This window comes from Neophocaena asiaeorientalis, unplaced genomic scaffold (assembly GCF_003031525.2).
Source record: "Neophocaena asiaeorientalis asiaeorientalis breed wild unplaced genomic scaffold, Neophocaena_asiaeorientalis_V1.1 scaffold774, whole genome shotgun sequence".
Classification (NCBI taxonomy): Eukaryota; Metazoa; Chordata; class Mammalia; order Artiodactyla; family Phocoenidae; genus Neophocaena; species Neophocaena asiaeorientalis.
In genome coordinates this window covers 415,035-429,588 of record NW_020173214.1, presented here as the reverse complement: position 1 = coordinate 429,588, position 14,554 = coordinate 415,035, and the positions used below count along the sequence as shown (strand labels likewise).

General features: G+C 42.7%; 1 protein-coding gene across 1 annotated transcript in view; it reads left to right on the top strand.

Moving 5' to 3' along the window:
• Positions 1-10,180: 10,180 nt before the first annotated feature.
• The window catches only part of AFF2 (ALF transcription elongation factor 2), a 65,261-nt gene continuing 60,887 nt past the window's right edge, over positions 10,181-14,554 (top strand). The window contains exons 1-3 of the mRNA XM_024745024.1: positions 10,181-10,379; positions 13,156-13,213; positions 13,574-13,668. Coding sequence (XP_024600792.1) covers positions 10,181-10,379; positions 13,156-13,213; positions 13,574-13,668 — 352 coding nt within the window. The remainder of the gene's footprint in view (positions 10,380-13,155; positions 13,214-13,573; positions 13,669-14,554) is intronic.

Sequence of the window (14,554 nt, the reverse complement as noted above, 5' to 3'; positions counted from 1 at the left end):
ACACCTTAAACTTACACAATGTTATATGTCAATTATATCTCGCTAAAGATGGGGAAAAAAGAGCTAGGTGTGTAGATGCAACCGTGCTCAGTCTCACTCCTCCAAGAATCCAGTTCTGTTCCTGGATTTGACAGTTTGGTGTTAAATCATCCCTATGCTCCACCCACTTCCTACCGCCTCGACAGAACTATAGTCAATCTCACAGTGATGTGAAAAACATAAATCTAGTGTCTGCACAAATTCTCCAATGTCCAGGTAAGTCGAGTATCACCTAGACAGCTTGTCTACTAATCGTCCAACGTGAAAATAGTTGAATTAGGGTGGTTTGGCGATGGATTATTGAGAACAGAGCTTCCCCACGGTTTTTTAGTGGCATAGATTGCAGAAATGCGGGTCTACTGATCCTTGTGACACTTGGGGTGGCAGGACGCAGGAGCCCTGGAGTCTCTTGACTACAAACCATACTATTCCAACCCTTCCCTACATGGACCAACATGTGGAAAAGGTTAGAAAACACTGTACTAGGGATCTGAGCGTTATGCATCCATATTCATCTTTTTTAAGATGAACATTTTTCAAAGCAAGATAACGTCCTCAGATAGAGAAAGCTTCAAGGTCATAGCTCTCTCTTCCTTCCGCCAATTGTTGATGGGCTAAGTTAACGTTTCCCAAAGTGTGGTCCGTGGATCATGTTTTGAAGGATGTTAATAGGTGTTACGCAGGAAACAAAACAAGCAGGTGCATGTGTGGGTGTGGGTGTTTGCTGCAAAGTGGTCAAATAAATACAGCAAATGCTGGGTTTAAAAGTTTTCTTCTAAGTTGAATTTTTGAGCCCTTAACATTCTAATAGACATTATGCACCTCTCAGAGGGGGAATATAGGTTATTGCAGTGGTTCCCTAGCATGTTTGACCTAGAAGCCTTTTGTCTATGGAATATCAAAATCTACTTAGAGACATGCTGGGATCAGTAAAGCTGGGTTGCATTAATGATGTCAGCTCAGTAAGTTAAGCAAAGTCATTCTCATTTGAGGGTACCTCAGTGAGCCAGAAACAAGTTTCTTTAGCCAACCTACTGTTGCTATATGGAGCCACTGGGGCACAACCTGGAAGATTCACCAGCTTGTTACCAAGGGGGCCACTAAGGGGGCCACTGGTCTGAATCAACTAGACAGTGGTCCTAAGCAGTCTTCAAGCCACAGCCCCATTGTAAGCAGGTAAAGTGAACTGGAAAACTGGAGTGATGATCTGATGAATTACATAAATATGAATACCCATACTGTCCAGATCAGCGTCTCCTGTAATGTCTATCCCTCTCTTAAAACTGTCTCTATTTTAGACATATAAAACACTGGTGTTTTTGAGATGATGACACAATTTTTAAAACTAGCTATTTTAAGATATAATTCACATAGTATGTTCACAGATTTGTACAACAGTCACCACAATCAATTTTAGAACATTTCCACCATCCCAGAATGAAACCCTGTGCCCGTTAAGCAGTCACTCGCCATTCTTCCCTCCTCCCAGCCCGTGCCACTCATCTGCTTTCTGTATCTGTGGATTTGTCTATTCTGGACATTTCATATAAGTGGAATAAAACAGCATGTGGTCTTATGTGTCTGGCTTCCTTCACTTAGCATCATGTTTTCAAGGTTCATCGATATTGTGGCATGGATCAGTACTTCATTCCTTTTTATGGCTGTATAATATTCCATTTTAAGGATAGACCACATCATGTTTATCCGTTCATCAACAAGGGACATTTGGGTTGTGGTCACCTTTTTGACTGTTATGAATAGTGCTGCTATGAACATCGATGCGCACGTTTTTGTGTAATCATTCTTTGAGGTATATACCTAGGAGTGGAAATGCTGGATCAGATGGTAATTCTATGTTTAGCCTTTTGAGAACCTGCCAGATTATTTTCTACAGTGGCTGCCTCATTTACATTCTCACCAGCAGCGTATGAGGCTTGCACTTTCTTGGCACTGTCACCAACATTTGTTATTATCTGTCTTTTTGTTTATTGTCATCTTAGTGGGTGTGAAGTGAAATCTCATTACGGTTTGGATTTGCATTTACCTGATGGCTAATGGTGTTAAGCATTTTTTCATGTCCTTATTGGCCAATTCTATATTTTCTTTGGAGAAATACCTATTCAGATCCTGTGTCTTTTTATTATTGAGTTGTAATAATTCTTTATATATTCTCAATACATGTCCCTTATCATATATGATTTGCAAAAGTTTTCTTCTATTCTGTGCATTGCCTTTTAACTTTTTGATGATGTCCTTTGAAGGCCAAAAGTTTCTAATTTTGAAGAAATCCAACTTATCTATTTTTTCTCTTTTGTTGATTGTGCTTTTGCTGTCATATCTGAGAACCCGTTGTCTAACCCCAGGTCATGAAGGTTTGCACCTATGTTTTCTTCTAACGGTTTTAGGTCTTAGGTCTTATTTTTATGTCTTTGATCCATTTTGACTTGATTTTTATATATGATGTGAGGTAAAGGTCCAACTTCATTCTTCTGCATGTAGAAATCCAATTGTCCCAGCCCCATTTGTTGAAAAGACATAAATGTGAGAGTTTATTTCTGCACGCTTATTTCTGCTCCATTGATCTATATATCTATCCTTATTCCAGTACCACACTGTCTTGATTGTCTTGATTACTATAGCTTTGTAGTAGGTTTTGAAATGGCTTTGATTACTATAGCCTTGTAATAGGTTTTGAAATGGGGAAGTGTGATTCCTCCCAATTTGTTCTTTTTCAAGTTTTGGGTTTTGTTTTTTTTTTGGCTATTCTGGGTCCCAATTACACATTGTTTAACCCCCTTTTACTTGTATAGGCTCTGTCTTTCGGTTTAGAAGGCTAAACCAAAGAGTAGGTATTTAGACTTTGCATACGTGACACAAAGACAAAAGCCTTAGCGATACAGAAGTGGATATTTCCGATTCTGAATCCAAGAGCCCCAAGAGAATGGGATTGGGAATCAGGCCTCAAATCTATTCAATAGTCTGTGAACTAGGGTGTAATCAAGGTCCTCTCCAAATCCGTGTGTTTACACTCATGAATCACTGTGATCTGGATTTCTCTTCCAACTATACTGGAGACTGAGAGTCCCCATAGCCTCCGCTGTGGACTAGGGAATGTCAACAGAAAATTTTAAAAAGTCTTCCCTTTTCTACATTCCAAATGTAGAGTGAGGAGGAATTAATAGCCTTTTAAGTGTATTGAGAGATTTTGCAACAAAAGAAAATTATTACTTGATATGTTTAATGCTTAGAATAAAATTATGTGGCTCTTTCTCAGAAGCATCTAGCATCTTATGGATTTTTGGTAAACTGGTGTTAAGTATGAACGGTGTTCTTCAATTCTGTAAGCTATTCATTCTACTTATAAAACGGGGGGTGGGAGGGTATGGCTATTGTATCACATATCCAAGGCTTCCCAATCCATATTCTTACTTCTTGGCATTTTTCTATAATTTTATGAAATATTTTAATATGACAAAGTCACTTCAATTACACAGTCATTATAAGTTTTGCCAAGGTTGAGTGTGGATCGTTTTGTGTTCATTAGAGCACAAAATTAGAATTTTCATTGCTGCAACTGTAAACACTGTTTGGCTCAAAGGAATCAAGCATTTTCTCATAAAATCTTGGAGAGCTGATAATTGGCATTTTCCCTGTTTTCCAGCATATTTTAATTTTTTGAAGCTATTTTCTGTTTTCCGTCCCTTGGTATATTTCTTTTGGCCTGGAAGTTGCATAAGTGAGCTCTTCCAAATGAATAGCATTGCATGCAGCGCATGAACTAGTGGGCACAGAGAGAACCGTCCCCAGAGTCAGGAAAAAGAGAATAAATTATTTCTTTAATTTTCTAAGCTTTCGTTGGCCCAAAGTCTGGCAGTTAGACCTGAGTAAGTCTGGGAAAACCATCTGGCACACCTACATCTGTTCTCACATTTGCCAATCAGGATTTATCAAAAATCAATGGCTGAAAAGCATGAAGCTCGTAAGAGGTGCTAATTTGTGGCTAAAGAATAATTCAAATGCCACACCATTTGGTACTCCTGGAGTATAGTTTCCGTTTGGGGGAATTCAATGAATCCGTTTCATCTTTCTTATATTTTCTGGAAAAAGAAGACAAAGTAGAAAGTAGTTCACATCTACGGACCCTCTTTTGCCTCCCTTTGTCTTTTCACATACTGGAATGACTTTGCCCAGGGGGTTTAGATACCTTGATGGTACTTATTAATGGGCACTCAGACATCCCTGCTCTCTTCCCAGTGATTAGGATGTTCTCAGCAAAACACCAGCACTTGGGTCTAAATCATTTCCCACTTACCGTTCCTGTTCTCCAACCTTCTGCCCGCCACGCAAAGTCGGTCATCTACAAGGAACCCCTCCCATCCCCCTCCCTCCACGCCAGCAAGGGGGAGAGGTCATTCATTATTCATTGCGACGCTTCCTCTTTGCCAAGGTATATTCTGTTGCTTCAGACTCGAAACAGCTCATTGGCTTGCGGGGATCCAGCAGCCACTGGCGGAAGGACAAGTTTATTATGGAAAGCACATGGCTCTGCCAGATTTCACTGGCACCTTCTGAAGCCAGAGCAAGAAATTGGCTGGCACACTCTCCCTGCATGAATGTCCTTTGGCCTTCACCGTGCTCATTGTTACACAGGAGCCCCTTATAAAGTACACAGACATTTTTCAGATAATAAAACAAGTAATACCTTTCACATACCAACACCTATAGGGAGTTGATGCCTCAAAACCAAGTCTATACCATGATGGCCCATATGTAATTGACTAAATTCTAGTTTGATGCAATTAGAGTTTGCTTTCATCAGACTTTGTCCATTTGGGGATTAAAATGGTTTACTTTTGTACCTCATATGCTTGGCACGAGGGCTTTTGTCCCTGAATTACCAAAAGCACCTTGTTAAAAGGTGATTTCCCTAAAGATGCCATTCTTCAGTATTCCCTTTAGGGTCAGCTTTAGGATGTGAGATCTAAGTGCGTGAATAGTAAACTCTACTACTGTGTGCTAAAATTTGGAAACTGAAACATAGCAAACCGTATCTAACTCACTAGTAAGTAAAAACAAAGCATGTGTGATAGATAAAATATGGGCATGTGTTAAAAATCGCAGTGTGCATTAGCAGAGTTGAACAGGGTCCCACAGACAGAGCCTAGGGAATCGAAAAATCCTTCAACTCCTAAGGAAACACATGATCGTTTGCTTTGAAGGACACGTACACCCTTTGCCTAGAAGGGTTTTCTTCTCTGCCAGGACATCCACAGTGTACCAACTCTCACAGCGTCCCAAATCACCTTCTAAATCCAACCCAAAGCTGATCTGATTATACGTGTTTATGAGGCTGGTGGGCATCTAGACCTTAGAAGGAAGAGGAGGGTTTGTGTGTAGTGTTTGTTACAGAGAAGGAAGTTAGGGGCGATTCTCCGGGGCTGTTTGTCTTTCGTGAAAAAGTAGAGTGTGTCAAGGTGGAGCCACAGCTGAGACTTTGGCATTTGCCGGCAGACACATGGGGCCTAATTATATTTAAGACTTCAGTTCTATTGACAGAGATAATAACATTAGAAACGACCACCAGAGTTTAGATTTTTCTATAAAAAGTGAATTGGATCTCACCTTTATATAGATGGATGAGTCCCAAATCCTCTGGCAGGGTGACAGGGCGACTATGGAAACTCAAACTGTGACACTCTTTTACTGTCCAAACTTTGATTTGTCTCAGGGACATAATTAATGAACAAAGATAATGATTAAACCTTCCAGCTAGTGAAAAGAGACTGGTGGGACTTGTAAAAAGAATCCGTCACGTGTGTACGTGTGTGTATGTACGTGTACATACTTTTAGCAAACATCAGTTTTCTGTCACCGAAGGCAAAGCGGTTTAGCTTCGGGGTTCTTACCTGCACCTGATGCCTTCCATCTAGATAAACAATGCTTGATTTTTATGGGATTATGAAAATGGAGATAACTTGGACAATTAGTACCTCTCCCAGGGAAAGCATTCTGCCTGATTCTTGGACTTGAATGGAAATGTGTTGCACCTCTGCTCTGCTAGACGCTGAAGGGGATTCCAAAATGAGGCCACCAACCTCTGGCCATAGGGGCGGTGGAGTTCAGTTGTGGGAGTGGGGGAGGGGAGTTCAGATACACAGAAGCTTCTGCTTCTGGATAGAGGTCAACCCAAGTGTGATACAGAATAATTTTTTTTGATCCTTCTTTTATGGCTGAGTAATATTCCATTGTATATATGTGCCACATCTTCTTTATCCATTCATCAGAATAATTCTTTAAAATGTTAGAATGAAACCAAACCTCCCCCACAAATCCTGCTGGTTCCAACAACCTTTGGGTAACGTGGGGTTCCGTTGCTTCTGTTGAGTTCTAATTTCTGTGCTCTTCACCCCTCTCAGATTTTACCAGAAAGTTCTTCATAGGCTGAATATCAACAGACAACCCAGCAAGATCTATTGAATAAGAGATGCATGTAACAGGACACTTGCACACACATCCAGATCTAACCATTCCACAGACAGTGATAAAGAGTAGATCCACGTGCTATTAGATGGAATTATTTTAACAATTGGCTTTTAAGAATAGCTGTCTGGTTTGCCTCCATTTTCTCCTAAATCCAATGAAAGAGGGGCCTGCTGGGCTCTAAGGCTCCAGGCGGCTCTCACCCTGTCTGATCTATGGATCCTTTCTGCTAAGTATAGCTTCCTGTCAGTGGACAGCCATAGGGATAAATTTGAGGATATCCAGTTGTTTCATCCCAGATTTTAAAGATACCATCCTAAGGACACAATGTTATCATCTCTACATTTTAGAGAAAATTAGAAAAATTGGAAAAATAATTTGAGCTTTTTAACCAATTTATGAAGAGCAGGTGTCTAGCACACAGTAGGCATTTAATGTCTGTTTAGATGAATGGATGAAAGAAATAGTGAAGTTAATCTCAGCCTTTAGGACACACACACGCACGCACGCACTTGTCCCAGGGGATGCTACTAGGTCACCTGCATGGCAAAATGCTGGCCGCTGGCACTGGCCTCGGGAGTCCAGGCTACCTGCAAGGCTTTTGAAGAACCTTGCAAGGCCCAGTCTGGAGAAATGAAGAGCCTGGGTTCACATCTTAGCTCTGCTGCTTCCCCACTGGATAGTTATGAGCAAATTTGCTTCACCTCTCTTTGCCTCCCTTTCTGCATCTGTAAAAAGGGGATAACGATGTCACCTGCTTCATAGGCTGTGATGGAGGTTAAATGAGTTGATATGCATACGTGGAATAGTGTAGCTATGCAAGGGTTTGCTATGATGTTCGTCCCTGTATTGGAAAGCCTACCGGCTGGGTTCAGTGGCAAGAGCTCCTTACTTGGCCTTGAGCAATTTTCTTAACTTTTCTCAGCCTTCGTTTCCTTATTTCTAAAATGAGATAATGCCTCTCATCATGTGGATAAAAATCCCTGGCATATGGTAAGTGCCGGCTAAACATCTGCTGAATCTGCTGGATGCGGGTTCTCAGTGCACTTGCCACAAAAGAAGCCACAATTCAGCGGATCAGATATTTCTAGTATTTTCCCTGCTTTGTCTTGCAGCTCTCCTGCTTCCCATGTACTGTGCCTTTTACGTAAAGAGTAAGTCCAGGGCTGGGGAAGCATCAAGGCTGGGCTGGAAGTTCTGTTTCAGTTCTAAACTTGCTATGTCATAAAAGAAAATAACAAAGTATGCGTTGGTGTCCTTTGCCAAAAGCAGCCTCGCCACATCAAAGCCTGACAAGTCTATTTATTTGGTCTCTTCCGAGATGAAAAGGGTGAGTAGAAATTCTCCCACTCTGCTTCACACTGGTTGCATGAGGTCCCCACTTCTGGCACCAGCCAGATAATGGTATAATTCAGGAGAGAGGCACCCCCTCAAGTCGCATCACCTTTCCTATGCAAAGCAGAAAGGGAAGTCATTCAAGTTCATATGAGTCACTCTTCTTGAGGATCTATGGGGAAATCACTTTCATTGCAGAGCTGAGATGGAAGTAGCCGTGAATGCCGTGGTTTCTAAATGAAGATGTAGCATATGGAGAACGCAGAGTGGAATTTATGGCTCATAATTATAGACAATATGGGGTAGAGTCCATCTTGCTGGTGTTCGCAGCAGTCCACATCAAAGCTTTGCCAAATTGCCATGACCTCCTCGCCATTTTCCCAGTGACTGAACCTTGCATACCACTTCAATCCATATTCGTTGATTTTTGTTGCTCAAATGGAAGCTTATTGGTGGATCTGTTGGGCTGACCTCTTAGAATAAAAGCCTTGATGTCACATGGAAAGCCCAGCTAACAAGAGAAGCCACTGCAATGAGAAGCCCCCGCATCGCAACGAAGAGTAGCCCCCGCTCGCCGCAACTAGAGAAAGCCCACGCCCAGCAGCAAAGACCCAATGCAGCCAGAAATAAACAAATTAATAAATTAAATTTTTTAAAAAAGGAAAGTGCAGCTTATGTGTCCTCCCCTGCTGCTCTACTTGAAAAGTGTACAAAGCATTCAGCTGGTGCCCTCCTCACAGTTCTGTTTCTTCCCAGATAATTTAAGATTCTCCAACCCTGAGACACCTAAGGTTTCATTTTTTTCTAGTGATTGTGTTTGATTTTTTAAAATGAATTCTAGTCATCAGTTTACCTTTCAGTGCCACTTTGAGTAATGTTGAGGGTTTTTTTTTTTTTTTTGGTGGCCTTGAGACTTTTCAATTTATCCAGAGAACTGCTAGATTCTGGAAGGAAGAGAAGTTGGGACCTTGAACATAGACATTTATTAGTAACTACTAATGCTACGGCTAGAGAATTCTTTAGAGAGAGGGACCTTACAGCAGCCAGGCCAATAAGCTTCATAATTTTCCTATTTAAATGAAGGACTCTATTACCACAAATCATTCTTCCCTTTCTACTTTCTTCTCTCCCCTTTCTCTCTTGTATTATGTTTTCTCTTTCTTTTTCCTCTGTGCCTGCCTTCCCGCTCTTATCCATTTCCTCAGAATCTCCCCTTCTCTTTTCCTTTCCTTTTCCTCCAGGACTGAAACTCAGCCTCATTCTCATCACGCTGTCTATAGCACAAAGGCAAAGATAACTGAAGGCTGGGCTAGAGGTGAGGGGCTTCCAACTAGTTTCTTGCATTTGGTTATTATTTTGAGCACTAAACAGCCATTCAGTCAACCTGGCGTTCCACATCCCAGCCAGATGTTGGCTTCTTTCGTGGAGGGTCATGAGAAATGTTTATAACAAAAGCACTGCCAAACTCCCTACTTTAGTAGACCGAACAAATGATGTTATAATGTTTTTATGTATTCTCAGTTCAATTGCACCTCATTTGAATGTAAAAGTATTGGAGAAAGAATGACTAAGTAGACCAAATTGTCATGTTTCTGGCGGTATTGCCACGTGCTGAGTTTATGAGATGAATGCCAAGGTGATTAGGGATTTTCCTTGTATTCCAGAACATACAAATGGTATCCAGCATCTCCTCCATGGAAGCTTTGGGTCTGTTTTTCATAAGCTTCCCACTCTGTTCATATACAGTACTGTATCTTAAATGTAAACCTATCATCAGGTTTAGCAAATCAATACCATAAGAGTATGAAATGGTCCCCAGCACTCTCCACAAGGGCATTTCACAGTAAAAGCAATTGAGAAAGAAGCAGCAATGGAATATCTTATGAGCTAGCCATTTAGATCACAAAAGGGCCATAAAAGTCACAAGCAGTTTGTGTGAAGCAAAGATCATAATATAACCATACAGGACTTGCTGGGAAGAAAGAGGAAAATTGCAAACCAATTTGTGGTTATAGCCTTTTCTGTCAATTCTATTGGGATTTAAAACTTGTAAAAGGTAGAAATTTCTGCCAGCTTACGTTATGGAGAGAGAGTGTGTAACTATAATCATAGCAGCCAAGCAAACACCTCTTATTTGAAGCCAATAAAGTCTTTATTAACTTCAAAGCAATTAGTGCTCCTTGGGTTCATTTAGCCCCAGAATGGGAAGTTGCCACCCAAGATCATTTGTTAGGAACACATTTGGGAGTCATCCCCAGGGGGTCTCATTTACATCTCTCAAAAACAGTTTCGCAAATGATGGATGAGTAGTTGGGAGCTAGAGTAGATGAAAGTGTGGGCCTGCCTTTGGGAGTGCATAGAGACTCCAAGATTGCAAGATGGCGTGCAGAGGCAGGCCGTGCTGGGTGTTTCCTACTGTCAGACGGCCGGCCTTGTCCATTGTGCTGAGCTCTGCAGACCCAGCTTGCCTTCTGAAAGCAATCGCAGCAGTAATTGCTGTCTGTGCTCAGCGCCCGCCGAGCATGGTACATGCTATATGCATCATCTCTCATTAGTTCAGCGACTCTGCAAGGCCTTGTCCTCTTCCTACAGATGAGGAAACTGAGGTTTAGAAGGTTAATTAATAGTAGTTGAGAATCCAACCCAGACTTGCTTGGGTCCCCCACTTGGAATCTTGCCAGGACGTCAGGCTCCTCCCCCACTTGATGGCCAGCGCCACCCACTCTACACATCTTTCTACTTGGGTCACTCTTGATATTGCCACGCTGAGATTTAATCTTCAAGTCCTCCCAGACTGGAGACAGGAGCCGACAGATCTCCTGGTTATGTACTATTCTGCATTTCTTGGGCTGGCTCTAAATTAATCTCTCCAAACAATAGAGAAAACTAATTAGATTACAACTGCATGTCTTTTAGCACGAATCTTTATGATTCACTGTCAAGTACAAGCTAATGCATCGCCAGTTTACCCGGATCTTTATTTTCATCTGAGCAATAAAAGTAGTTTCTGGTATCCCTTCATTTAAGCTTTCTCTTTAAGGAGCGGCGCTCCGTTAAGGAAGATACATGAAATGAAATTCCATCTTGCTGCACTCAATCAGATTTCTTCAAACAAACATAAAGCAATGCTGCATCTTTTAATATCGTTTTTAAAAAACTGACATCCTATAATTATCTTTAGGTTATAGCGTGGCCAAGGCAAGAGTCCTAGTATTTTCGTACCACTTGTGATTCACTGAAGTACTTTATTCAAATGGCAAAACAGATTCCCCGGGCGCCCTTGTCATCTGTCTCTATCTAAAGTAGCCTTTCTGAGACCAGACAGAAATGTCTGTTTCTGTGTTTTGTAGAGTACCCGGTCATCCTGATCCCATGACTGAAGGGCGCTCTCTGCAGACATTTGTCTGCATTTGACTGAAGGCCAGTCCCGGATCCAGGGCCCAGTGGGTGTTATCCCCTTTCCTCGCCGACAAAACCAAAGATGAAAAGAGACCCAGATTCATAGGTAGTCCAGAAGCATTCTGGAAGTTCCCAGCCGGGGCTCACAGCCAGTTTCTGACAGGCCCTACCAAATGGGTCAAGCCCAAGTGCGTGAAAGTGGGCAGGCATCCACTACCTGGACCACTGAAAGGCACAAAGCCAGCACGTCTTGCCTGGGTGTGCCACACAGCATCACGGCCTCCATCAGAGCTCTGCCACGAGAAGCCAGGTGTCAGACAGACCCAGGCATCCTCACACTGCTGCATACTAGCTCTGTGGCCTTGAACTAGTCTCGTTTCCTTCGGGGGGCATCGGTTTCTTCATTGGTAAAAGGGAGTAATAATCTCTGCACTGGCTCCCTCGCAAGGTTACTTCAAAGAGCAAGAGATAACATTCTTTGTCCAAATGATGTGTAAACTCTAAGAAGCTATAAACTAACGTGAGATTATTCTCATCATACGTTGGCCAGAGGGGTGGATAAAACGTCAGGCCTCAACATGTCCTGGCCTCCAAGAGACATTAGAGAGGGTTCTCTGAATCTTCTGGAAACCTCTCACCTTGAACCACACCAGCAGCTCTCAGCAACGGGGGAACAAAAGCAAAAGTGGAGGTCCTGGTGGAGATGGGAGTCATGCAGGGCACTTGCCATTTCTGTGCTGGATAGGAGCTTCTCACGGGCTAGGGGGAGAGCTCTGTGCCCCTGAGCCAGCCTGGACCATTGTGACCTGTGTGGAGTCCACTGTCCTGGCATTCCTTCCGCAGCTGGAAACTGGTTCGCGTCAAGTAGCCAGGGCCAATCTGTTTCTGTCCTCCATTCCCCATTCGCCCCTGGCGTTGTAACCTGCAAATTTCAATTGCATTGGTCCCAACCCACGTACATACGTCACAGATAAAGCAAGGACCCTTTGAGGCCTCTGGCTAGTGGAACTGGAGAAATGCCTGGCATCTCATGAATCACTTACCTGCGACTGATGGGGCTCTAAATAACCCAGTGCTTCCAGTTCCCTGGCCACTAAGGCAGCGCTATTTCGGCAGCTGCTGCTGGCTGATTTCACGTGGGGACTCTAGGGATTGAGTGAAATTTTTGCAAACTGCAAACGCCTCTGAGTAATGGGTTTCATTCATTTCCTCAAAGACTACATGCGTTTTCCAAGTGGTTGTGCTAATATGAGAATTTGAAAATTCATAAGCAAGCCGTGGTTGTGATTTGCGTTCTCAACACTGAGTTATTTCACAGTCCGTGCCTATTGCAGAGCATTGATGCTTTAAACAATAATCTCTGCTTCTTAGAGTAAAAAGGAAAAAAAAATGTGAAGGTTTTAACTGCCATTATAACCCATTTGTCAGAGTGGTACAGTTATAAATAGTACTTCTCCAATTAATTGGTGGCCTTAGTCATTAGACAAACACAAATCACACCATGCTAGCATCTTCTAATTTCCATGTCTCGCACCACTTTTATCATCTATAAATGACCGATTTTGTTGAAATAAATTTGTTAACATGACTCAGAAAGACGAAGGTAAATTATCTTATTTTCCCTTGTGCTTGTTAAGAAGGAGGCTGAAATGCATCTTTTTATCCTGCTCCAAGTCCGAGTGGAGGTGGGGTTCTCTTTCTGAAAGTGCATTAGAGAGTCGAGTCTTTGCACTGGCTGAGCGCCCCGAGGACTAGCTCAGAACACTGTTATGGGAAGGATCCACTTCCAAAGGAAAGGAGAGGCGATCACAGTGTGTTCACCCTTAAAGCCGATCATTCGTGTCATTCATTTGCTATTTATGTGCAAGTGGGGCTTTATTTCTGTCTTCTTTGCTGCTGTAGCTGCTATGGCTGATGTCAGCAAACACGACTCGGGCCAGTGTCAGCCTCAGTATGGCAAGTATGTAATAGACACCACTGGAAACCAAGAGACTAGCAGTCTCCCGCCAAATCTGCCCCCCACCCTTCCCCTCTCTGGGCCCCAGTTTATTCTGCTGTCAAGCCAGGGGAACGGATGACACATTCTCCAAGTGCACCTCTCGAAACTTCCATGTGCATGCTATGAGTTTGGATTTTCTTCTGAGGAAGAATCTCATGGGACCGAAGCTAGCGTAGTTCGAGATTGGGTGTGTGATCTTAGGCAAGCTTACTCAAGTTACCTGAGCATCAGTGTCTTGGAAGCTGGATCCATCTGCATACCCTCTGAGGAACCTTCCATGCCCACCCTGCAACATCAAACTCATACCTTCCCTCCCTCCAGTTGGGTTCAACTGGGTCCCATCTCTTCAGAGAATTACTATGAGGATTACGGTAACCGTGTCAAGTACTCAGCCCCTGGCACAGAGCAGTTGCTCAGTAAGCAGGCACTCTTATTCCTATGATCTGTTGTTCGTGTTTTCCTTTGTCAGTCATTGAATCCACCAGCCTTACCTAATTCACAAAACACACACATTGATTCACATTCACTCATGCATTCGTGCATCAAATATTTATGGAACACCTTCTGTTTTGTTTCCTGCTAGAGATATAGCAGGAAACAAAACAATCCAAAGCTCTGACCTAGTGGAGTTTATATTCTGTTGGGTGGAGACGGACAAGAAATAACATCAATATACCACGATAAAATATGTTGGAAGGTGATAAGTGCTATAAAGAGAAATCAGGGGAGAGTGCCCTCGAGAGGGATGGAGTAGAGTTGCAGGTTTAAATAAGAGTGGTCAGGGAACGCCTCAGTGAGAGCTGGCATCTAAACAAAGATCTAAAGGAAACAAGAAAATGCGCCCCAAGCGATTTGGGGGCAAGAGGAATAGCACATGCAAAGGCCCTGAGACAGGAGGGTATCTGGTGTTGCTAGAAACAGTAAAGAAGATAGTTCATTTGAAGCAGGGTAAATGGGAAAGAGAATGGTAGAAGAGGAGGTCACAGTGTTCACTGGGAATCATTGTACAAGAGCTGGTAGACCACTGGAAAGACTTTGGCTTTGAGTCTGACTTGGGAGCCACTGGAGGATTTTGAGTGGAGGAGAGACTTGATCTGATTTATGTCGTAACAGGATCACACTGTGGCTGTTGAGAAGTGACTGTGGAAGTCAGGGATGGAAGCAGAGGGAACTTTCTCTAAGGAGACTATTGCCATAACCTAGGTGAGAATGGTGGTGGCTTGGACCGGGGTAGTAGTGGTGAGGGTGGTGAAGAGTGGATGGATATGGAGATATATTTTGAAGGCAGAACAGATAAGATTT